At 37.0% G+C, this 24,675-nt stretch overlaps 4 protein-coding genes across 10 annotated transcripts; 3 read left to right on the top strand and 1 right to left on the bottom strand.

The window, feature by feature from the left end:
* Window positions 1–3,364: 3,364 nt before the first annotated feature.
* LOC129721357 (protein Son) lies at window positions 3,365–6,755 on the top strand. Its single transcript, XM_055673823.1, has 3 exons — window positions 3,365–3,498; window positions 3,555–4,270; window positions 4,322–6,755. Exons 2-3 carry the CDS (start codon window positions 3,555–3,557, stop codon window positions 6,255–6,257), a joined length of 2,652 nt encoding a protein of 883 aa, XP_055529798.1. The 5' UTR covers window positions 3,365–3,498; the 3' UTR covers window positions 6,258–6,755.
* A 3,912-nt stretch (window positions 6,756–10,667) lies between these two features.
* Window positions 10,668–12,311, top strand: LOC129722895 (protein Son-like). Its single transcript, XM_055676735.1, has one exon. The coding sequence runs from the start codon at window positions 10,830–10,832 to the stop codon at window positions 11,718–11,720; it is 891 nt and encodes a 296-aa protein (XP_055532710.1). The 5' UTR covers window positions 10,668–10,829; the 3' UTR covers window positions 11,721–12,311.
* On the bottom strand, window positions 12,222–13,435 carry LOC129722896 (superoxide dismutase [Mn], mitochondrial). The gene is made up of 5 exons (XM_055676736.1): window positions 13,325–13,435; window positions 13,205–13,266; window positions 12,953–13,055; window positions 12,517–12,892; window positions 12,222–12,456 (listed from the first exon to the last, which is right to left on the bottom strand). Exons 1-5 carry the CDS (start codon window positions 13,418–13,420, stop codon window positions 12,314–12,316), a joined length of 780 nt encoding a protein of 259 aa, XP_055532711.1. The 5' UTR covers window positions 13,421–13,435; the 3' UTR covers window positions 12,222–12,313.
* LOC129722894 (superoxide dismutase [Mn], mitochondrial-like) lies at window positions 13,331–24,535 on the top strand. 7 transcript variants are annotated; one of them, XM_055676728.1, is made up of 4 exons: window positions 21,043–21,089; window positions 21,210–22,134; window positions 22,196–22,232; window positions 22,539–23,168. In XM_055676728.1, the coding sequence occupies exons 2-4, from the start codon at window positions 21,342–21,344 to the stop codon at window positions 22,936–22,938; spliced, it is 1,230 nt and encodes a 409-aa protein (XP_055532703.1). In that variant the 5' UTR covers window positions 21,043–21,089; window positions 21,210–21,341; the 3' UTR covers window positions 22,939–23,168. The 7 variants fall into 7 exon arrangements, with proteins under 7 accessions (XP_055532708.1, XP_055532703.1, XP_055532702.1 ...); XM_055676727.1 differs by adding an exon at window positions 23,768–23,907 and having other exon boundaries at window positions 21,050–22,134; window positions 22,539–22,980; XM_055676731.1 differs by having other exon boundaries at window positions 21,081–21,099.
* Window positions 24,536–24,675: the final 140 nt, after the last annotated feature.

The raw sequence follows: 24,675 nt of genomic DNA on the forward strand, positions 1-24,675 counted from the left end.
ATGTAGAATCGCAATCGTTCTGATGTGATACAATGTTAAAGTTTTTTTTAAATGTGGTCATATCTTAACCTTGAAAAAATAATCCGATCATCGAAAACTTCAGACCAGTATTTGTTTGTTTGGCCCTTGGTCCCATAGGCTCTTAATTTGCAAAAATTATTAACTGAGCCATTCCACAAAAAAAAAACGAGCAACCAATTTAATCGATCATTTTTGATTAGGCTGAAACTTTGCATAGACGTTTCTATAGGCGAAAGATACCATTTTGAGTTATTGGTTTAATTTTATGTAACATGACCCATTTCCGAGAAGCTTTTGAAAAATGCTATTTTGGGAAGGTATAGATAATTACAAATATTTTAGGGCCAAAATGGTTTGTTCGACTGATACGACATCTTCGATAAAGTTGTGGATAATAATTTTATTTTTCCAAAAAAATATATACTCCAAAAAATTTTTTTTTGAAAAAAAATAAAATAAAAATAAAAATTAATTATCTTAAAAAGTTCATTGTTTAAAAATCTATTTTTTATGAAAACTTAAAAGTTATGAATTTTTGAATGAATAGAAAAAATTTTAATTATTTTTTCGAAGGGCATATTTTTTGGAAGAACAAAACTGTTATCTACAACTTTGTCCAAGACACTATGCCTATCATTTGAACCGTTTTGGCTGTAGAAATCTTGAATTTCCAATAGAGTGCTCTATGGGGAAATAAAAACATTTGTACGACCAACACAGTTTGTTTGATTGGCATAGTCTCTTTGGTAAAGTATAGACAATAATTTTGTCCTTCCATAAAAAATGTACCCTGTGAAAAAAAATTAAAATTTTGTTCAACAAATCGCAACTTTTTTTTCCTGATTTCCCTTTGATCGTACCGATTGCATTGTTTAGGTGATCCTTTGTAATTTTTATAAAAAATGAGATTTTTTAAAAATAAGCTTTTTAGATGATTGGGTTGTTCAGCTATTCACGGATTTCCGATTTTTATATATCATTTGAGAGTAATTTTCTGAGTAAAACGTGATTTTTTTAAACTTTATATCATTATCCTTCGTTTTTTAAATGAAGAATAAATGTTCGCTCTAAAACGCTACAATGAGAGTTGGTATATGAACGAACTGTCATTGTAGCGATTTCGAGCAGTTTATTTAAAACTGATTTAAAAAGCGAAGGACGATAGAAAAAAATTTTAAATCACGTTCTTCCCAGAAAATGCAAATCTTTTAGATGATATTTAAAAGGAGCAAATAGTTGAAGAGGTTGTTTATAAAACACGACCGCAGAGGTAACGTAGAATACGACAGTCTGTCTTATGTCAATGTATTTATTGGAATAGGTTTGGGGTAATTAATTTAATAGTCTCTTTGCTCCAGATGACGTTTACCTCTGTAGCCGGCACCGCGGTAAACTGATTTGCTTGAGGAGAAACAGTCTCTTATGTAGCCTGAAGAGTGCATTCCCGGCTAACCAGGTACTCCATTCTGTCGTCCTTTTTAGGGAAAGGCAGCAAGCGAGCAATCAAAAGTCGACATTTGCGTTTCGACAATGGTCAACAATTTTCAATACTACAATAGTTTGAACACTCAGAATACAATTTTTTGCATTTGAACGGGTGCTTAAACGATTTTCCAATCGATTGCTGTGAAAATGACAGAAATCGGTTTTAAACTGACTAGGTTTAAAACGTTTGAAATTGGACAATTTTTGTGATGCTCTCGATGTTTTAGGTTTTGAAATTGGATCCCTGTACATATTAAAATTGGGTCCCTGTAATTGTTGCCGTAAGACGTATTCTACGTCAAAACTGATATAGCTAAACAACCCAATTAATTTTTAATTTTTCTTCTAACTTGTTTCCAAACAAAATTTTTTTTAGAGTGTTTATTTTTTTTCGGAAAGACAAATTAGTATCTACAACTTTGTCGAAGACGTCACCCTGATCAAACGAACCGTTTTGGCCCTATACCTTTCCAAAATAGGATTTTCAATAGCTTCTCAAAAATAAGTCGTGTTCCAAAAAATTAAATCAATAGCACAAATGGCATCTTTTGCCTATAGAAACGTTATGCAAAGTTTCAGCTAAATCAAAAATGACAATTTAAAAAAATATTAAAACTGGGGCAACTTTTGAGCCGTTCGACTTTTTTTTGTGTAAAGATACCCAGCAAACAATTTTGTTGATTTACAGCTTATTAAACCATTGTTGGGTGGATTTTGGGCGAACTATTGCTGAATAGGCTGTTATTCAACAAAATTGTTTGTTAGGTATCAACCAGGCCTATGAAAAGACGCCATTTTTATATGACCGAAAAATAACAAGCAGAATATTGGAACCACGGTGGGTTCGAAATGGAAATGGAGCCACAAAAAAGTCACATACAACCCAGTGCAAAAGCATAGGCGCGTCTAAGGCCTGGTATCAACACGTTTAATAAAACTGTAACATTTCATCTATCAGATTGCTGACGAACTGTTGTTGGACCAAACTAGCCATTTTGTTAATATCCACAAGGTATTACCACAGGATCGAACCTCGAATAATATGTCGTTCCCGCTAGAACAGAATGATTGACTGCTCACAAGTTACTATCTTTTAAGATTTAAGATATTAATCAATAAAATGCTGAAAAGTCTGCAGTTCGTTTTTAGTCTCTTTCTCATTCAAACCGAATACTCTATAGCACACGTCCTTAGTCTGTTCACCAAAATTTTGCATCCGAAATATCCGAACTTTCAATGGGTAAATTCTAGTGTTACTTCATTAGGACTACAAGTCTGAAAAAAATAAATAAATTATGATAATTTAATAAAAATTATAAAAATTTAATAAAAAAAAATAAATAATTATGACATGATTAATATAAAACTCACTGGATAACTAGACATTTTTAAGTTGCTAAGGAGTTTAGTCAAATTTTATAAATAGTTTGAATAAAATTCGCTTGCTAAATTCCTATAAGTTTTTTTTTTTTCAAAGCACCTAGATGTCGATTTTAAATGATGGTATTGTTGTAGGTATTATAATTGGAGAATTACCCAATTTTTAGTAGCTGACGAACGGCAATTTTGGTAGGTGAGTTCACACAATTGTGAATATACCTACCAAAATCTCATCTTCCGAAATTGTTGGTTATAATACTAGCCACATATCTGAAAAGCGCTAGTTTATAAACGATTTGCAGCGGAAATATTTCATTTTGGTCGCTGCGGAGAGGTAGGTAAGATCACACAACATAATAAAAGTCGGAACTCACCTACCCGATTCCTTCACCTACCAAAATGAAAGTTTTCAAATATTGAGGTAGGTAGGATTTTGGTAGGTAAATTCACACTAGTGTGTAACATCACAAAACTCATAACTGACAGCATAACAACAGTATAGTTTGACAGTTGCAATTTTTGAAACAGTTTTGTAGATTTTTGTGTTGGTTCCGCAAATTAGTGAAAAGGAATTTAGGGAAACCTAATCCTACGAATGCATTTGGCTTAACCGTAAGTAATGTTCTTTTTGTAAACTGAGTTCCAATAACCTTTAATGGTTACTGCAGATGAATGACGCAACCGGTGCCAAGGAGGAAAAATCTTCCGCGACAGCTGAGATGTTTCCTCTAAACATTAAAATCAAACAGGAAAAGACGACGAGCTACGAAGATTCGAGCAAATCGGAAACTGTTGATACATTGTCAATCGATTTGAATCTGTCCAACATATTTGCATCATCGCGAACTAGTACCACACCAGTTGGTTCTGCTACCGGCAATCAAGAGGATAATGATACTACTAAAGAAACAAAATCTATAGAACCACTCAAATCTTCAAACGAAATTTTAACAGAGCTATTCAAAGTATTTAATGCAGCTCCACCGGAAATCATCGACGATGACTCCAACGATGCCGATCAAAAGAAGAAAAAACGAAAGCACAAGAAGAAATCTAAGAGGAAAAAGAAAGATGATGGGATTGAATCTTCGTCGGATGTGACACCGGAGGAAGGAGAGATACTGAAAAAAGCCAAGAAAATCAAAAAGGAAAAGGATAAAGAAAAGCACAAGACTAAAAAAATTAAAAATAAAGAAAAATTAAAAAAGGAGAAAAGTAAGAATAAGGAAAAGGAAGCACGTAAAGAGGATAAGATTCCGGTAAAATCTGAGATGTCCTCAGTCGTTGTCAAGAAGGAACTTACGGACAATCGATACTCCCGAGAATCAGCAGATTATCGTGATGCGCGGGAATATCATCATTCTTCCCATTATCACGGATCAAGGTAAATTTGAGTTTGATTATAAATAAACTTACAAATTTATTTATTTTCTAGTTCTAAAGAAGATCACTATCACACAAGAATTAAACATGAAAAAGTGGATCATTCATACAGAGATTATGATAAAGAGAGGGCTCGGGAACGTGATAAGGAAAAGGTCGACAGTAGACCAAAGAATAAAATTCAAATTAAAAGTCTAAAGGACAGCGCTGTTTTTAAGGAAGCTGCTACAAGAGAGAAGGATCGCGAGAGAGAAAAAGAGCGCAACAGAGATCGCGCCAAAGAGCACACGGATCAGCGGGAAATGAGGCGCCGTCGATCGGATTCTGAATTCTCAATATCAGATGAGGAACCTTACCGGCAAGGTCGGTATTATGATTTCTACTCTAAGAAATACAATTCATTTTATGCCAGCTATAAAGATGAAGAGTATCAGCGCAGCCGCAAGCGTAAGCGAAGCGAAGAGAAAGAACGATATAGAAAATCCAAATCAAGATCTCGATCGCCTCCACAGTTTGACAAGCAAAAGCTTCTGGAAATCGCGCGTAAAAATGCAATTTCTATGCTTAAGAAAGGTACCCTTCCGGGAGCCCAAGGCTTAGACAAAGAATCTAAGGAGAAGCTTATCTTGAAAATGAAGACTACTGGTAAAACAGTAGAGGAATTGACCGAGTATTGTAAGAAAATTTCCGAAAAAGAAAGTTGTAATGACCTTTCGAGTGTATCAGAAGATAGCGACCACGATGTAGATGGCGGCTCGAAAGCTTTTCATCATCCTTTTCAAATAAAAGACCCTGGACCAATTGTGATGAACATCAAAAATGCCGTTCCTCTACCGCCCAAGTCCGCCGAGCAAACAAAAGCCCTTCTGTTGCAGTATCCTGTATCTTCTGGTGCTCAACACAGAAAAATGGAGACCGAATGGGTTCCTGTAGAAAAACCACCGACAGCTGCACCCGTGGCAATAGTTCGCCCAGAGAAATCTGTATCAAAAGCCTTACCGCTTTCAGCTTCATTCGTTCAGCCGATTGAACAGCAACAACCGGCTTATACGACTGTAAACCCTATACCGGGACCGCAAGTTCTTCCGCCAATTGTTGCGGAAGTACAACAACCATTACCACCCGAACCTGCACCGATTGCTCCCACTCTGCCCGTTCCGCTTCCAGCCGAGCTCTCAGTTGCACCGCCGCCCATTAATCTAAACTCATTGCCTCCATCGGTTGCAGCAATAGAACCTCCGCCGATAGAAGTCTTTCCAACAAACCAGGAAGCCATCAAATTAGACGTATCTTCTATCATTTCTCAGCGATTGAATGCGATGCGTAAATTGCAAGACAATCCAGCCGACGCAGAAGCAATCAAGTTACTTTACAACACTCAGAAAGATATGTCCGCGTGGGCATCATCGAAATTTACGCCCGGTCAATTTTTAGGCTCCACCGGGGTTCAATGCCTGAGTCAACGAGAATTGGCCGAAGGTTATCAGCCTTGGGCAAAGCGGGACTCACTTAAACAAACCGCTCCAGTCTCTGGTGGAATGGGAATGCATTTGCTGCAGAAAATGGGTTGGGTACCTGGCGAAGGTCTCGGAAAAGAGAAAAATGGTTCCTTAGAACCTTTGCTGCTCGACGTTAAACTGGATAAACGAGGTTTGGTGGCTAGTGCCGAGGAGCATCAGCGACAGCTTCAGTTCCAAATTCAACAGCAGCACAGCGGACGAAGAGCGCGATTCACAAACGTAAAGATTGTAACCGATGGTAAACATCCCGTCTCGATACTGGGCGAGTACTGCAGCAAGCGCAAATGGTTACCGCCACGATACGACTTGGTGCATGAAAGTGGTCCGGGACATGCAAAGAATTTTGTATTCAAGGTGATTGTGAATGGTTTGGAATATCAGCCTGCGATTACCAATAATACGAAGAAGGAAGCTAAAGCGACAGCAGCTAAGTTCTGCCTACAGCAGTTGGGCATTCTGCAGTCGTAAAATAGTACTTTCCTTTATTACTTGTATCTACTAATTTAATGCCTCTTGTATATGATACAAGTGATCATGTCGAAATAACTAAGAGAAGAATACGCGAAACTATCGCCCGCAGTAAATAGCATGATTAAAATATAAGAAACTGAAGTTTACGGATTAAATACTTTTGTAAAAGAGTACATTAAACGAACAAAAAAACAAATACATATCTAAGGCCTACAATCTAATTCGTAACAAATCAGAAGTCAAATTTTGTGCAAAATCCATTGTAGATCCTCGACCTTCCTGCACGACTACGTCTTTGTTCTTTGTATTGGTGTACTTTCCGTAAAAGTGAAAATGAGACCACCATGTTACATCAGATAACAAATGGTAATGAAATTCGTAATACGTAATGGATTGCAATCGTTATCATGTTGATGAATAGATGAAGATTGATTGTATTTAATAAAGAATAATTTTGTGGAATGTTAGTTATCAATACTAATTCATTACTTAGAATTATTGTTTATTATTGTTATCTGAACAATGATTTTATTGCAAATTTAATCAAATTGTTATGTCTGTTAATCTGTGCATGGCATGGCATACATGCAATGAGCATAAAAGAGAGGTGAGAAGTAAACTTAATAACACTTGCACGCGCCCCTCTGCCCAGAATTGATGCCAAATAGTGACGTAGCTATTTATGTTCACCATTGAGTTCGTCTAGTTGTTTACATTTGAAGCAATTACTAATACTAGAAAAATGCACTCTCCTCCTCACCTCTCTTTTATACTTATTGGCATACATGGCATACACGCACCTACATATTGAACATTCGCGACTAGAGATACTATTTGTTACTCGGTTTTGAATATTTGTGGAGTTACTCAGTTTCAGAGTTGTTCCACTCTACGAAAATGCGTCAAGTTACTCATTTGAAAGTTATTATTTCCGAGCGTGTAACGTGCGTTTATGGTCCGACCAAGAGGGCGAAGGATTCTCGTTTTACACGTTCCTTGGAACAAAAACTGGTCTAGAAAAAGTTTCCTTATAGAACAGGAAAACCGCTTTTACTTTTAGCGAATTTCTTTATTCCACCAGCTCACCACGTTTTGACCTGGAAACGCACTAACTGCTGTCAAAACCCTTCTTTATTCGCTCGATTTTGACCAGGGGGGATTTACCGCTTCAATTTCATATATGTGTGCGTTATCGCAGATCACTTCTGGTCCATGAAGTTTGTTGGTCCATGACGTTTGATAAATTACCAATGTGACGATAAAACATCATCAATTTTCGTCAAAAACTTGTTGCTGTCCCAAAATTTCACTACGGAACGCATTATTAATAAAAGTTTTCCGCGATTTCTCGAGTTTTGTTAAAAGAGAACGTTCCATTTTACTTCGATCAAAACGACAAAAACCAAAACATACAGACGCCTTGTTGCCAAATGTGTTGGTCACGGTTTCACGATATTTGACAGATAGATTCCCCCTGATTTTGACCCAGTTTTGACCTGCCGTGCTGCCCGAAGCTCACTGTAAAATTTGTCAGCTTCAACCCCAGGGGGAATCTATCTGTCAAATATCGTGAAACCGTGACCAACACATTTGGCAACAAGGCGTCTGTATGTTTTGGTTTTTGTCGTTTTGATTGAAGTAAAATTTAGTTGAATTGTAACGTTCTTTTTTAACAAAACTCTAGAAATCGTGGAAAACTTTTATTCATACTGCGTTGCGTAGTGAAATTTGGTGGCAGCAGCCTGCAATTAGCTGAAAATCATGAAGTTTCCTCGCCACACAGGAAATCTTTTAAACGTCATGGACCAACAAATTTCATGGACCAGAGTTGATCTGCGATAACGCACACATATATGAATTTTGACAGCAGTAAATCCCCCCTGTTCAACCCACCACCGCATGTGCTAAGTTCGTAAACAATTATCTGGCATCTCTTTCTTACTTGCGTCTTAAATGGCAATGACGTTTCATTATTCCTCGGCAGTTTTACCCGGACACAGTAAATTAAAGAAATTCGCTATTTGAGAGTCTTTGGGCTGTGATCCTTAGAACAGAGAAACAACTTGAGTTTCAGTTTTAAACTTGAACTGATCTTTATTATCAAAAAACATAGATTATATAATAAAACATATGTACAAAATTTCAGCTTAGGTGATAAAATTCACAAACACTATTCTAAATGCTGACTAGGTAGTTTTACCACAGAGATCAGACGTTAATCTTATTTTCAGAAGATGTGTAAAAACTTGCAACCGTCATTTAACGGTAAGTGGTGATGCTCCCGCTATATGGCACTTATGTCACTTGAAAACCAAGCACAGATATCGATACAGCGATATTTATGCAGTGCAACTGGGGCACCACAAGACAGATGTCGTTAGTGTATTAATGTATTTGGATTCAAATTTTTACACACGATTTTAAAATTTCTCTATATGAACATGAATGTCTGTTCTCTGTGGTTTCACATTCGTATATATCCTAAAATAAAAAGCAATCATCTCCTAGCCCTTGCCTTGGTCTATCAAACACGGATAGAAATAATTTATGAACGTACACAAACTTATCCGGTTTTTCTACCCTCAATGTTGATACAGATCTAATGTCATTTTCGTTTTCGCGGTGTAGCCACAGAGAACAGACATTCATGTTCATATAAAGGATTTTGAAAATCGTGTGTAAAAATTTGAATCCAAATACATTAATACACTAACGACATCTGTCTTGTGGTGCCCCAGTTGCACTGCATTAATATTGCTGTATCGTTATTTTATCGATATCTGTGATTTGTTTTTAGGTGACGCGAGCGCTACATAGCGGGAGCATTACCACTTACTGTTAAATGACGGTTGCAAGTTTTTACACATCTTTTGAAAATAAGATGAACGTCTGATCTCTGTGGTGTAGCTACACTCAAACGACACTTTTGACACCGTAGATGTTTTATTTGACTTTTCGGACTACCCTTTTTCTGTCTCTGACTACATTTATTCTGTCCCTGACGACACCCGAAAAAAGCAGAGTGTACTGTAGGAAGTTACCAACTCATTCACACGTATGTGTCAAAACTGGTTCTCCTTCCACGTGGCAAAGTGTCAGGTAAATTTTTTTTCAGCACATTTGCGAGATGGACATATGAAATAGAAACGAGACAAAATGACGAGTGCGATAATGACCAAAACAAAACGAATTGACAGCTATCCCATTATTACGCATACCAATGCAACGACATTGAAAATGTTTTATTTGAAGCTGCAAAGTATAGTCCGGAAAAAGTGTAGCTACACCGCGAAAACGAAAACGACATAAAAGAGACCATTAGAATTTTTCTTTTCTCTTAAACCTATTAGTTTGAATACGATGCGTTGCTAAGCATTTTCTACCTCCACGCGTTTACAACTAACACAATCTTATCTCTAAACACAAGCATCTTTATTTTACGTTAAAACAAGCCAAACAAAAAACGATACAACCCCACGCAGGATAAGCACCGCAGGTATCTCACATCCCAATACACAATTGGGCTGAATAAAACAGCTGATAAATTTAAAATAGCCGAAAAAAGTCTGCATACAGGTGAAACGGATTGCCACAGCGCTCAGGTTGGTTTATCAGCTGAACAAGCAATAAATTCAGGTTTGAAAACACTTGTGAAATACTCCACGCTATTATTTAGTTGTTGGCTGGCTAAGCGCCATTTCAATTAAAAAATAGCTATTAGACAACATCAAATAAACACTGAACAAACTGGTTGAATAAACGATTCTTGATACTTACGCCTGTAGTACACTCTTTGTCAAATGGTCAAATATTTGACCTTCTGACATAATGTTCAAATTTATTTGACATCATGGTTGTTGTTTGCCCGTGTTTGCCCCATGTTAAAATCGGAGAGTGACAAATAATTATCTTTGACCAAATTTTTATCTGTCAAAAAGAGACAAATATCTGACGCTCGGTCAAAGAGTGTACTACAGGCTTTACTGTCTTCTGTCTAAAAATCTCGATCGATCGATGCCAGTGCTGCTGCCATTCACTACGCAGGTCTATATATATATATATATATATATATATATATATATATATATATATATATATATATATATATATATATATATATATATATATATATATATATATATATATATATATATATATATATATATATATATATATATATATATATATATATATATATATATATATAGTGTCTATAGCTTTGACAGTTCGTTTGGCTCACAACATTCTTTCCGCCTATCTCACAATACATCAATAGTGTGTTGCCCCTAGATTCCTTAATAATATATTTGGATATTTTCGATTATTTTTGATATTTTCGATTGACCGTGTACAGAGTTCCGAATTCAGTTTTTGATTGGTGTAGAAGAGTTTCGCAAAATAGAAAAGAATCTAGCAACCCTGCTTATCTGTTTGTGAAAATTTTTGAAGAACTTGTTTATTTTCAAACTTTTGATTTCTTCGATTGAAAATTTGATGTGCTATCCTCTAATTCTCTGATAAAACAGTAGTTTGTGGATATATTTGAACGATTATCAACAATTGTTGAGTATGTATTCATCATTCGGATCAAGGAGAAGAGACGATAACTACGATTCTTCATATTCATCGGAATATCGACCCGACACGAGTGTATCCAGTTACAACACCGCGGGGACGACGTATTATGGTTATGTCAATCATTCGGCATCTCTTGTTTCCTATGACCAAGGTACTCAAAGTACAACACCTTTACCACCCAGAACAAATTATTCTTATGGAAGCAATGAGTCAAACTATACTTCGGAACCGTTTTCGCCAGTTTATAGCACTAACGTCTCCTATGGTGTCCAACCTTCAGACAGCAGTCGGTATGTTCCTGCATACGCCAACGCTGTATATTCAGCTGTCACGTCGGGCGTGGGACAAACAGAAAGTTCAACCAGTAAAAGGCAAAACGCGACCCAGCAATGGGTAAGATCTGATTCTTTACGCCAAGCCGCTCCTATTGCGGGAGGAAATGGCATGCGATTGCTCCAAAAGATGGGATGGTGTCCAGGCGAGGGCCTAGGCAAAAGAAAAGACGGCTCTCTTGAACCACACCTGCCGTACATCAAAACGAACAAAAGGGGTTTGGACGTATCTAGAACATTACATCAAAACAAGTCTTTCCGAAATTCGCAGAAAAATGGAGGACCTCGGGCGAAACCGAAACGTACATTAATAACCGAAGGCAAACATCCCATTTCGATTTTAGCCGAATATTGTAGTAAGCAAAAATGGGATCCTCCTATTTACCAAGCTGTTGTGGATGAAGGACCTATCCACGCTAAAAATTACGTTTTCAAAGTGACCGTCAATGGAACGGAATATAAAGCGGAAACGGGTAGTAACATAAAGCAAAGTGCAAAATCTGAAGCTGCAATGGTGTTTCTCCGCAAGTTTAATATTATACATAACTAGATGATTGATTACTGAATAAAACATCATGAATCATCAACCGAAGTAATGCGCGTCAAGATATATTTTGACCCCTAGATTACAGAAGACGAGGCGAGCAAAATGTTGTATTAGGGAAAGCGAGTGAAATTTGGCTGGTAACAGCTGAGTGACAGACGAGCTTCTCGTCCAAAATCCAGCCGACTCGCCATCTGCAATACCAAAATTGGTCATACGAGTGAAGCCGATGTTATAGTGCACGCAAATAGCGGTGTGAAGTGATTTGCCTTGTCGTAGGTTAATGAACAGCCAGTACAGTGAATAGAGCTTGACACTAGGCACGGCAAGGCGAATTACCTTGCACCGCTATTTGCGCCCACTATAACATCGGCTTAACACACCGCTCGCCACGGTTTCTGTAATAGGGGTCTATAACTGGATATTGAGTCTTAACATAGAGAATACTTGCTATTCCAAATAAGTCGCAACAAATGTGAATTTTTTAGTGGGTATGTAAACTGTAACTCGATTTTACCAAGCTATACTTTGCATTTGTTTGATAATGTGTTTCAGTAGTAAATTACAACATTAAAACTTATCTCACACAAATCTAAACTTCATTTTGCTTTTGCCAAACGCTCCGAAATGTCTTTCCAATTAACGACGTCCCAAATAGCATCGACGTAATTTGGTCGCAGATTCTTGTATTGTAAATAATAAGCGTGTTCCCAAACATCTATACCAAGCAAAGGAACTAATCCTGAAATGCAAAATTAAACATGTAATAGACACGAAACGTTACACACCATAGCCTAGTTACCGGTCGTAGCTTCTAATGGATCTTGATTTGGACAGGCAGCGACTCGCAGAGTTTTAGTTTTCTTGTTATAACCAAGCCAGGCCCAACCTGAGCCCTGCACAGCAACAGCGGCAGCTTTCATTTCCTTTTTGAAATTTTCCATTCCCTGGAAGTCCCGCTCAAGAGCTTGCTTCAATTCGGCCGACGGGTCAGATTTGTCGGGCGACAGGTTCTTCCAAAAAATGGAGTGGTTTATATGACCACCTCCATTGAATTTTAGAGCTGATCCAAGCTGAATAATTTTCGAAGCATCGTTTTTAGCGACAGCTTCTTTTAACTGCTCCTCTGCAGCGTTGAGATTTGTAACGTAAGCATTGTGATGCTTTTGATGGTGGAGCTGAAAAGAAAACGTTTCAAGTTGTTTGCTAGTTCTTTTTTTAGACTAGAAATAAACAACCTCCATAATTTCACGACAGATGACTGGCTCTAGAGCTCCAAAATCGTACGGTAAATCCGGAAGTGTATGCTTGTTACGACATCCCAAAATGACCGGAACATTTCTAGAATAGGCATAAATGGTAAGAATACTATATTCTATAGATAATTACATCAGGAGCTGTCAAACAATTTACATAACAATCGGCAAAGGTTTATCAATATGGCTTTGAAAATACAGAGCAAGTACGAATTGTACATAATCTTGACTTACCTGGTGGATTTGATAAATGAATTGCGAATTGCTAGCATGTTTGCTATTTCGTTTGTTGCTCGCTAGGTTTAAATGAATTATTAGTTCGTTAAAAGAATGCGTAATTAGAATAATCTGCACCTGTGGTATAGTCTGCCGTTGTGTGGTGTGCTGTTTTACTGTAGCAATATTCAGAGGGAGAGATATGCGGAGAGAATGTTGTGAACCAATGATCATAAAAGAAAGGTAAGGAGGAAACTTATAGCGAATTTCTTTATTCCACTGTGTGCGGGCAAAACTGCCGAGAAATAATAAAACGTCATCGTCATTTAAGACGCAAGTAAGAAAGAGATGCCAGATAATTGTTTACGAACTTAGCACGTGCGGTGGTGGGTTGAAGCTGACAAATTTTACAGTACGCTTCGGGCAGCACGGCAGGTCAAAACTGGGTCAAAATTAGCGAACCTATACATTAGAGAAATGACCGTTAAGGCAACTGTCAACATCAAAACGGGCGATTTGTATAATTTTGCATTGCCGTTATCCGTTTTGATGTTGACAGTTGCCTTAACGGTGAGTGTCTTGTCATTTCTCTAATGTATAGGTTCGCTAGTCAAAATCGAGCGAATAAAGAAGGGTTTTGACAGCAGTTAGTGCGCTTCCAGGTCAAAACGAGGTGAGCTGGTGGAATAAAAAAATTCGCTATTACTAACACCAGAGTCTATGTATACATAGAGTCGCGCAAAGAGAAAATCTATCGTTTCGGCAACACAGTTTTTGTGCCGTTTGTTGCCAAGAACTATACTGTTCTCTTTTTCACCATGCATAAGCGAATATCGTTTTTGAAATTCTTCACAAGGTACACAGTTTTGATAGGTTACACCGGTGATGCTTTGTTAAATTTAACTGAGCCAGTGTACAGGTTTAATGTTGGATTAAAATGTGTAGTTAAAACTTCGGAAAAACACATATTATTGATCATGCTCAATTACAACACTTTTCACCCACTCCTAACATTATCACCTTGTTTATTTACATTGCTCGATTGGTTCCCTCGTTTGACACTGATTTGGTTCCTTTGGTTTCATCTTTGCGCGACTCTATATTATAAACATAGACTCTGACTAACACTTGCACGCGTCCCTCTGCTCGCCCCCTCTGCCTAGAGTTAATGCCAAATAGTGACGTGGCAAATTGGGTTTACCAAATTGGGTTTACCAGCTCGTCTAGTTGTTTACATTTGAAGCATTTACTAATACCAGAAAAATGCACTCTCCTCCTCACCTCTCTTTTTGACGTAGGACTACGTCTAACCGCACTATATCGAGATACATTCTGCGGAAACTAAAACCAAGGTGTAACGTTGGAATGAAAGATTTCAAACGGTAATGCTGATGTAACCACATGATGGATTACAATAATCAGTATGTCGTTGGTTTGATAAAATGATGGACAATTTTGTGATTCCTCAGTTATCATTATCATTTCATTGTTTAACAGTGAAAATAGAATAAAAGGTTCAAGGTCGAATTTTCACGAACAATGTACCAATCACATGCGAGCACCCCTGGCACAGACTTCATGAATAGACACCAACTGGTTGCTGTGATATCCCGTATAGCAGTGGCAAAAAAAATTTGACAGAATCTCCCCGTCTCAATAGGTTAACTAACGTTTGCTTCTATGAGGCTAGACTATATTGATGTCTTGAAGGTAAAGCTTTTTCGAAAAGTTCGTAACCACCTCTACTACCAGACAGTTTCACGTTCTGCTGTCAGAATGTTATTAAAACTGATGTCTTGATGAAAAACATGCTGGCACAGGCAACAGTACTGCACCGAGCAATGTATGAATAGAGCGCTGGTCACTCGTCGTCTATCAGTACAGTAGAACTCGATATCCATTTGTGTGCAGCCAAGCCAAATTAAGACTACATTACCGTTGTCGACGCACAGTGGGGCGTGTTGGGTTAACGCGTAGGTATCGTTTTGCGATCTGGAATACAATCGAATTGCCGTTTAAATTGTCTTCGTCTTCTTCTTGTTTCGTATATGTAGTAGCAAATATCAGAATTCAATATGATTATTCGGGTGCCGCAAAATACGCTGCGCCACCGGGGACAGCAAAATTCTGTACGTGTTGGTAGAGGCAGATAGCAGGGTATATAAATTAGGTTCATTGTACAGATAAAATGCGTTGTTTATTTTTAAACTCTACACTCTGTTTTTCTCATGCCCACACACTTAAAAAATTTCGCCGAATCTCGGCATTGTTTGTGCCGAGATTTGGACAGCCGAGTGCTCGGCAACCATCTCGGCTGAATCTCTTTTGCCGAGAATCTCGGAAAACCAATATTTGACAGATGTCATTTTATGCCGAGAATCGCGGTACACAGTTGACTGTGCTCTCGGCAAATCCAGCCGAGAAGCGGCAAACCAGTCTAACGACCTTTCGGTTATATAAGCTGAATGTTCGGCACAGTAAAGAGCCGTTTTTTCAGTGGAATCCAATCGCAGAAAATAGTTTTGCTGTGAATCAGGTAGTTTTCTTTCAAAAGATAAATTATAAGATCGATAAGTTTTAGTAAGTAAAGAAATTTATTCATACTAAATCTTGAATACTTATCTTCATCTTGCTCGCCAGTAGGGCATTGAGCTAAACATCTAATCTGAAATTACGTCTAATGCCTATCCCTAAAACAAATAAAATATTGTATTATTGAAACTACACTTTTTAAGTTCCAGCCACTTCCCCCTAAACTGTACTACATTTTTTTCTGCTACCGGATTGTAAACACTTGTAATTTGCACAAATTTCAGCCAAACTTGTATCCGATTCCTGTTTGCTCACCCGTAACACGCATAAATTTGCACTAAGAAAAATGGCGGCAACTCGTTCATGAGAATGACAGCGGTATTGCCGAAACACGGCAACGAGTAAAATTTGTGCCGAGATACCAGTAATGTTTTTGCTGACCTCGGCATCAACAATGTTTAACGATAAATTCGGCAAAAAATAGAGACGAGATTCGTCAAGCTTAGTTTTTTGGACGAAGTCTCGGCAAAATTATCTGACAACTGTCGGCAACCGGCATTTTTATTTCTGAAATACCGGTTGAATCCAAAGTTGCCGAGTGAACTCGGATGTTTTTTTGCCGAGCTCGAGATCCAGTTTTAAGTGTGCATTTTAAATTTTCTGTAAATAACATTTTTGTTCAAAAACTGTAATTTTTTATTGTTATTTTTTCCACGAACTTGTAATTGCAGGAAAATTTTGTTATGTGACATCTTTGCCACTTGGTGATTGGAGAGTGAGCCATAACAAATAAAAATTGTATAATTTCTACTAAATCGTACTCAATTTAGGTCTGTATAGAAGCTTGCCTTTTCGCGTATTGAAGAAAATTGACTGTATTAGAATGAAAGATATTCATCAATGTTAAAGAGAATATTTTTTCTTCTAAAATAGAGTGCTGCAAATAAATAATCAAAATACAGACGCCGTTTGTTTTTGCCAAACACGACATGGCAGAATTTGCCGAAAATGAACGGTTCTCTTTTCATAATGTTTTTTTCATAGATATTTCCACCAATAAACTAGTTTTAGTTTTAAGTCGTTTGAGGTGTCGCTTTGTGAATTAAGGCTGATGACCTAGATACTTGATATAACTACTCGAGTAATTAGAGGCTTAGTACTGCTTAGATCATGATCACATTATACATTTAACCGGCACATGTTCCGGTCATGTTCCAGGAACTGTTTTACCAATTCCGGTCATTCGCTTTGGCAACATAAAGAACCGAAATACCTTTCTTTTGGAGGATGTTGAGCTTAAATTTGTTGAAATAATCAAGAAGACTAAGAAATGTGTTTAGACATAATCGCTCTTTTTGGCACATGTGTGCCAAAATCGAACCGTGCTAGAAGTAAAACGAGCTCAAATCAAACTTGACGCATGCCAAAATTTAGGGGGGGGGGGGGTTCGTCACTACCATTTTTGTTTTCAATGATGTCGAAATGAGTTTTTTAATGGAATAGTGGCAAAAAATAGCAAAAAACTAAAATACGCAAGCTTTTCGATTGATCAATTTGATATTCATATTTCCGCATCATAATTTATTGCGCTTTAGTAACTACTTTACATAACCAATATGTAGGCGAATATAAAGTTCATCACTACAATAGACCATTTTACGAGACGTTTCTGAACTCAATTCATGAATAGACCTTCCTATCTGCGCTAGTATTAGTGGTCGATTTCACTAATACAAGTTTAATTTTGGTTGCAATTAATCAACACGCTGGTAGTAACAAAAAATTTCCTCCTGCCCCGAGCTTTTATTCAAGTTGTAAGCCGATTTTTAGTTTTATTTCATCTGGTTTTCCACTAAAGCAAAGTTTGTTAAATCAGGTAACACTAATGAACTAGGATTCATAAGTGCAATATTTTTCGAAATTGAATATCAGCTGATTTTTTGGTTGAAAACAAATCGATTTTATTAGGATACAGACTAAGCCTGTATTGGTGAGATCTGGCGTAGAAAGCTCTATGAAATTTTGACAGAAAGCTCGGAACCGCTGACATAACGCACGTAAAAGTAGCATCAACATCAGCAGGATCCGTGACACCTGTCAGTTCGTAAAATGGTCTATTGAAAGGTTACAATCAGGTACAGTCGTCGTTCGATAACTGCAACGTGTTTACATTGCAGTTATCGAATGCCGCTCGATAACTGCAACACTTGACGCATGCCAAAATTTAGAGGTGGGTCCGTCACTACCATTTTTGTTTTCAATGATGTCGAAATGTGTTTTTTTAATGGAATAGTGGCAAAAAATAGCAAAAAAACTAAAATACGCAAGCTTTTCGATTGATCAATTTGATATTCATATTTCCGCATCATAGTTTATCGCGCTTTAGTAACTACTTTACATAACCAATATGTAGGCGAATATAAAGTTCATCACTACAATAGACCATTTTACGAGACGTTTCTGAACTCAATTCACGAATAAACCTTCCTATCTGCGCTAGTATTAGTGGTCGATTTCACTAATACAAGTTTAATTTTGGTTGCAAATAATCAACACGCTGGTAGTAACAAAAAATTTCCTCCTGCCTCGAGCTTTTATTCAAGTTGTAAGCCGATTTTTAGTTTTATTTCATCTGGTTTTCCACTAAAACAAAGTTTGTTAAAACAGGTAACACTAATGAACTAGGATTCATAAGTGCAATTCTTTTCGAAATTGAATATCAGCTGATTTTTTGGTTGAAAACAAATCGATTTTATTAGGATACAGACTAAGCCTGTATTGGTGAGATCTGGCGTAGAAAGCTCTATGAAATTTTGACAGAAAGCTCGGAACCGCTGACATAACGCACGTAAAAGTAGCATCAACATCAGCAGGATCCGTGACACCTGTCAGTTCGTAAAATGGTCTATTGAAAGGTTACAATCAGGTACAGTCGTCGTTCGATAACTGCAACGTGTTTACATTGCAGTTATCGAATGCCGCTCGATAACTGCAACACTTGACGCATGCCAAAATTTAGAGGTGGGTCCGTCACTACCATTTTTGTTTTCAATGATGTCGAAATGTGTTTTTTTGATGGAATAGTGGCAAAAAATAGCAAAAAACTAAAATACGCAAGCTTTTCGATTAATCAATTTGAATAGTGGCAAAAAATAGCAAAAAACTAAAATACGCAAGCTTTTCGATTAATCAATTTGATTTTCATATTTCCGCTTAAAATTGCGCTTTAGTTACTACTTTTCATAACCAATATGTAGGCGAATATAAAGTTCATCACTACAGAAAACCATTTTACGAGACGTTTCTGAGCTCAATTCACGAATGAAATTTTGACAGAAAGCTCGGAACCGGTGACATAATGCAAGTAAAAGCAACATCAATGTCAGCAGGATCCGTGACACCTGTCTTAAAATGGTCTATTCAACGCTAGGTCACAAAATATTGTTTGTGATCTACTATGCACTGCCTCACTGAGTAGGGAAAGCAAGCCAAACAATGTACAAGGAATATTTTTTTTTTCTTATAATAATTACGGGAAGTGAATCACATAACATGGTGATTTTGCTTCATTGATTAATAGTGGAGATCTATAATTTCCCATTTAGAATGAAGAGACAACAAGTAAACGAAATAGAAAAAATTCGAGAAAAATGAAAAAGTCCTTTTGAAATGTTTCTAGAGATTCAACAATTTTCATTTTCGAATGCATTTAGAATCCCCCCGCGAGATTTGTCACTTCAATGTCAAATATGACTTCGACTTCAGATTTGACGGATTGCGTTCCGATAACTGCAAAGTTGTTGCAGTTATCGGTCTTGCAGTTAAAAAGCGATGCAGTTAAAAGACTTGCAGTTATCGAACGGCGACTGTATAAAGACATGGTGTAACGATATGTCAAAAGCAGAATCGGCCATATTGGAAAAAAAATTGCCAGCCTGTAGGTTTGTTTATGAACAACTAGGGCATAAAAATTATCGCATCTCGAAATATATCATTTGGATGCATTTAAATTATAAGTATGGCAATGCTACATACCTTGCTACCCAAGACAAGACGTGACAGCTGGTAACCGTTACATTCAACCAATTTGAACAGGCTGCTGATTGGCTGAATTCGATAACGCAATCGTCACGTAGAAAATACAACGAGGTTACTTTTCACTGTAAAGCAGTGATGCTGGAGAGTCATAATTTAGCTATTATAATTGTTCATAAATAATGATGCAAAAGTATGCAAGGCACATGATATTACCGAGTAATGTATTTCACTGTTATAACTTTAAAAATGCATTGATTAATCGTTTATTACTATTTCGGTTGAAGTCTAAGAATCTTAGAAAGAAAAAATTTGGGTACCAAGAAACTTAGGAAGAAAAAATTTGATAGTAGAGGTATGCTTTATTGAACATAAAATAATAAATAAGAATTGAGTATTATTCGCCTATATATTGCAATTTTAATTTGTTTTATTTTCATTGACCTGCAGAAGTTGTTAAAAATAATCACTCTGGCATCAACGGTATGGAACGTTCAAAAAAATTTCGACGGGGATGACGGCCGTTACGAAAAGAAAAATAAGAAGCCAGCTGTCGCGTCTTGTCTTAGCTTGCTACCAATATTCATTAAGGTGAAACGGGATTGTGGTCTTTTCCCATACAATTTTGAGGTTAAAGTTCTTTTTACTTTTGTAGTTTGAGCGTAGAAAATTCGGCTTCCACTAAATAAACAGCACTCAAATTGCTACTTCAGGCATGCAACAGTTGTGAAAACAATTGATCAAAGTTTCATGTACGTAGTCTTCATGAATCAAGTAAAAATTAGATTGCAAAATTTTAGCTGATCGCGACCACGTCCCGTTTCACCTTAATTTAAGAAACAATTTCCAACTTAAAACACCTGAATTTGCGGTATTCAATTGCCTAGTTAGTGAGGATATATCAACAAACACGGAAAAGTTATTTGCTGTTGCATGGTGATGCCTCGTCTCCAACCCTCCAAACTGAAAAAACGCTTCCTCACCCCGCGCCTAGTTTTTGGTCAAACCGTTACACCATGTTTTACTCATCATGGTCATAACCGCACGCAACCATTCAAAAACCGATAAGACAACATTGGAAACGATACACGATACCTGACAATTACTTCAAATCGTTTTTAAAAAAAGTTCTGCACGCTGAAAAATCTGAAAAATAAATTAAATTTTCAAAAGATCGAAAAAATCAAATCGAAAAATAAACAATCTTTTCGATTTTTTCAAGGCGAAAGAATCGATCCCAAAAATTGAAAATCGGGGTGGAAAAAATCGATCCTCTGCAGATCGATTCAAGATTGTCCAATCCTAATCAAGTTTCTTGACAACACTAATTACAACAGTAAGAAACAGTAAATGTAAACAGTATAATATAAACAATATTTTCGACGAATGTGTTTTGGGCACAATGGAATTTCATTTGCTAACCGATTGTTCACTCTTATGTCGTATCTGTATGCAGGATACTACGGCAATTGAAGCGGAGGATATATATTCACCAGCAAAGGATGAACCCAGCATTTACAGCTTGCTTGCTGTCGTTTGCGCTCCAGTGTTTTCCAAGGAAGAACTCCAGGACAGGGAACTTCTAGGAATGCCCAAAATTGTATGTTTACCATGCAAGCAAAAAATCGTAGCTGCGTATGAGTTACATGAAGCGTGCATTGAAGCTGACCGCAAGCTATGGGACATGATCTCAGTGCAACAAGAATTACAAGACTTCCAAGATATAAGCACAGATCTAGAAGATAAAGAAAGAACGGAAACACCAGATGCCACTGAGTTTACCTGTGATGATACTTCGAATCAATTATTGGAACAGGAAAGACAACATAAAATCCGCGAGGTGTTAAAAATAGCCAAGTATAAATTGGAAAAATCGGGTGCTAGTGACAGGACATGTGAACTCTGCTGGAAAGTAACAAAGCACGCAAAGCGTCTACATGACCATATGAGAAAATTTCATCCGAATGAGATTGTACCTTGTCCTGAGTGTAATGCGGCTTTCTTTAGTTCGTTACAACTCGAAGAGCACAAACTTTTCCATTTAACAGGTCACCTATACGCATGTCCTAAGTGTAAAAAGCGCTTCAAATCCGCTACCGGAATGCGCGCTCACATACGAAGTCACAGCAGCACAGCTCGGTTTCAATGCGACAAATGCGACAAAAAATGTACCAACTTAAGTATGCTAAAAACGCATCTACTGTCGCACGGTGGCGAACGAGCTTATCCCTGTGAGCGATGTCCTTCCAGATTCAAAACGAAAGGGGCACTCAAACAGCACGAGACGGTTCACTCTAAGGAAAGGAATTATTCATGTGACATCTGTGGTTCAAAATTTACGAAAAGCAATTCACTTGTTAGGCATGTACAAATTCATTCTGGTATGTACATTGACAGAATATGTACTATACTTTTTTTTATTATAATCTTTACCTTTTCCAGAGGAACGTCCTTATGTTTGTGATGTTTGTCCACAAAGGTTAGAGACTAATTTTGCTATACTTGTTTTCGCAACAGAATATGTGTTGTTCTAACAATTGTTTTTCAATTCATGATTCACAATCACAAATAGCGAGATTCATTTCTAATAATTGAACTTACGGAAAAAGTCTTACCATTATGTGTGGGCTGGTCAAAAAAGCCAGTCATCGAATGTTTCGAATCCTACTTTTTTTCAAGTAGATATACGATACTGCGATCCTTGAATAACGATATTCTGTCGTATTGAAAAATAAATCGCATCAAAAGTACCTTTTTCTTTTGTTGAAACGTAACGTATTTCCAGGTTTAAAACAAGCAATGTTCTCAAACGCCATAAGTTCACTCATACCGGAGAAAAACCATTCAAGTGTGCATACTGTGATCGTGCCTATGCTCAAAGTAATGATCTGGCAAAGCACAGCCGCATCCACGTCGGTGACAAACCATACATGTGTGATCGCTGTGATGAAAGCTTCCGGTTGATGACCGAACTTCGCCAGCACTACAAGGTTCATTTCGACGGAAACGAACAGGGTGAAAATGAAGCTATGAACGCTCTGAACGATGTTTACTCTAATGAGAATGGCCTGTGGAATAGTCTACCTTTTTCTGTCATGTCTGTGCTGAACAGAAGATTTGAGCTAGAAAAACGAAAACAAATAAAAGAACAGGAAACAGTGGTGAAAGTTGAAGACGACAGATAGATTTTAGAGATATCGCTTCGTTATTCAAAGAATCATTATGTGGTATGTGTAATAAAGAACACAATTATTCTGCAAAGTCTCTTTTATCTCAATTCTTTTTGCTTTACTTCCGTCCTTTTTTTCTCTACTGTTCTCCATTTTTCTATTTATTCCTCGGTTTCTCTGCTCTCTTTCTTACTAATTTTATTCCTTATTCTCTCGATTTGTTCTCTATCTTCTTGATTTTTTTTAATATTCTAATTTTCATTTATATTTTTCTCACTCTTCTATTTTATCTTTCTCTTTTATTTCTCTCTGTTCATCTGTTTGATTTGTTCGGGCAATGAATGATTAAAACGGTTTACACCTTTCTTTCTTTATTTTGATTTAATGCAGTTTGATAATTATTAAAATTTCGTAAATACTTTCTGAAATTCCGAAATGGTGCAAAATTTACTTTTATTGATAATCTTAAAAAATACTTCCTGCTACAGGTCTGCCTCTACGATAAAAGTCTCCGAACAAGAAATTTTGGACAAATATTTAATATACAAAGTGCACTCGTAGTACTTCAGTTCTTTAGGTACTTTCTGTACATTAATAAAACAATACCTGATAATCAAAAATGTTTGAAAATTTGGGAAACGACGTAATTCCAATATTACATATTGGACAAAAAGGATATACATATATTTAACAAAGTAGTCTGCAGTCTTGTGTCTTGTCATTGTCAAAAAATATGATTTCGTTGAAAAAACTTTCATCGTTTCAGAAATCGAAAAATCTTTTAATGTAATTCGAAGTTCATTTAATGTAATCTGTTTTATTCTATGGCCTTGTCTATGAATAGGTGGATTCGAAGCAAACACGCTCTACCAGAACTTCCGTATGAGTATGCAGCTTTACAACCCACCATCTGTGAAGAAATAATGCAGTTGCACCACCAAAAACACCATAAAAGTTATGTAGATAACTTGAACAGTGCTGAAGAACAACTAAAGGAAGCTATATCAAAAAACGATACATCCAGAATAATCAGCCTTGGGAAGGTTATAAGGTTCAACGGTGGAGGCCACATAAACCATTCATTGTTCTGGGAGAATTTGACTCCCAAATGCACCGCACCTTCGAAGGCATTGGAAAATGTAGTGAAGCATACTTTCTACAATATGGATGATTTCAAGAAATTGATGAAAGAATCAGCTCTTGGTATTAATGGTTCCGGATGGGTTTGGTTGGGTTGGCACAAGGATACGAAAACACTGAAAATCAGCAACTGCGAGAACCAAGATCCTCTGGAAGCAACCACTGGTGCGAGAAGTGTTATTTTCAATCTTTAAATAACTGACAGTAATTTTCTACTTAGGTTTGATTCCGATACTGGGCATTGATGTATGGGAACATGCCTACTATATTCAGTATAAGAATGATCGAGCTAAATATTTCGATGCTCTTTGGGAAATCATAAATTGGAAGGAAGTATCTAAGCGCTATGAAAAGGAACGCTGTGTTGTTTAATTAGATAGAGTACATTGTTTGGGTGTGATGGCGTTTGGAAACTGTTTTTGGATTGATTATTGCCAATATTATACTGCCCGATCAAAAATAAGCCTTTTTATTTCAAACCTATTTGCTATGTTTTGATGGTTATTGCGTCGACTTTTTTATATGGTTCGGTTAACATTAGAAAGTGGTATTTCTGTCTATCGTAATTAACTCTCGATTATAACGATTAAAATATCGCTTGTCGCGCGTACG

The sequence above is a fragment of the Wyeomyia smithii genome, chromosome 2 (genome assembly GCF_029784165.1).
Source record: "Wyeomyia smithii strain HCP4-BCI-WySm-NY-G18 chromosome 2, ASM2978416v1, whole genome shotgun sequence".
Lineage (NCBI taxonomy): Eukaryota > Metazoa > Arthropoda > Insecta > Diptera > Culicidae > Wyeomyia > Wyeomyia smithii.

Coding starts and splice junctions, on each gene's coding strand:
- LOC129721357 (XM_055673823.1), top strand. CDS start 3,555: ATGAATGACGCAACCGGTGCCAAGGAGGAAAAATCTTCCGCGACAGCT. Junction 4,271..4,321: donor TCCCATTATCACGGATCAAG/GTAAATTTGAGT, acceptor TTTATTTTCTAG/TTCTAAAGAAGATCACTATC.
- LOC129722895 (XM_055676735.1), top strand. CDS start 10,830: ATGTATTCATCATTCGGATCAAGGAGAAGAGACGATAACTACGATTCT.
- LOC129722896 (XM_055676736.1), bottom strand. CDS start 13,420: ATGATCATTGGTTCACAACATTCTCTCCGCATATCTCTCCCTCTGAAT. Junction 13,267..13,324: donor AACGGCAGACTATACCACAG/GTGCAGATTATT, acceptor ATTTAAACCTAG/CGAGCAACAAACGAAATAGC. Junction 12,457..12,516: donor TCCATTAGAAGCTACGACCG/GTAACTAGGCTA, acceptor TTTGCATTTCAG/GATTAGTTCCTTTGCTTGGT.
- LOC129722894 (XM_055676727.1), top strand. CDS start 21,156: ATGGAATTTCATTTGCTAACCGATTGTTCACTCTTATGTCGTATCTGT. Junction 22,135..22,195: donor GCATGTACAAATTCATTCTG/GTATGTACATTG, acceptor TACCTTTTCCAG/AGGAACGTCCTTATGTTTGT. Junction 22,233..22,538: donor TGTGATGTTTGTCCACAAAG/GTTAGAGACTAA, acceptor ACGTATTTCCAG/GTTTAAAACAAGCAATGTTC.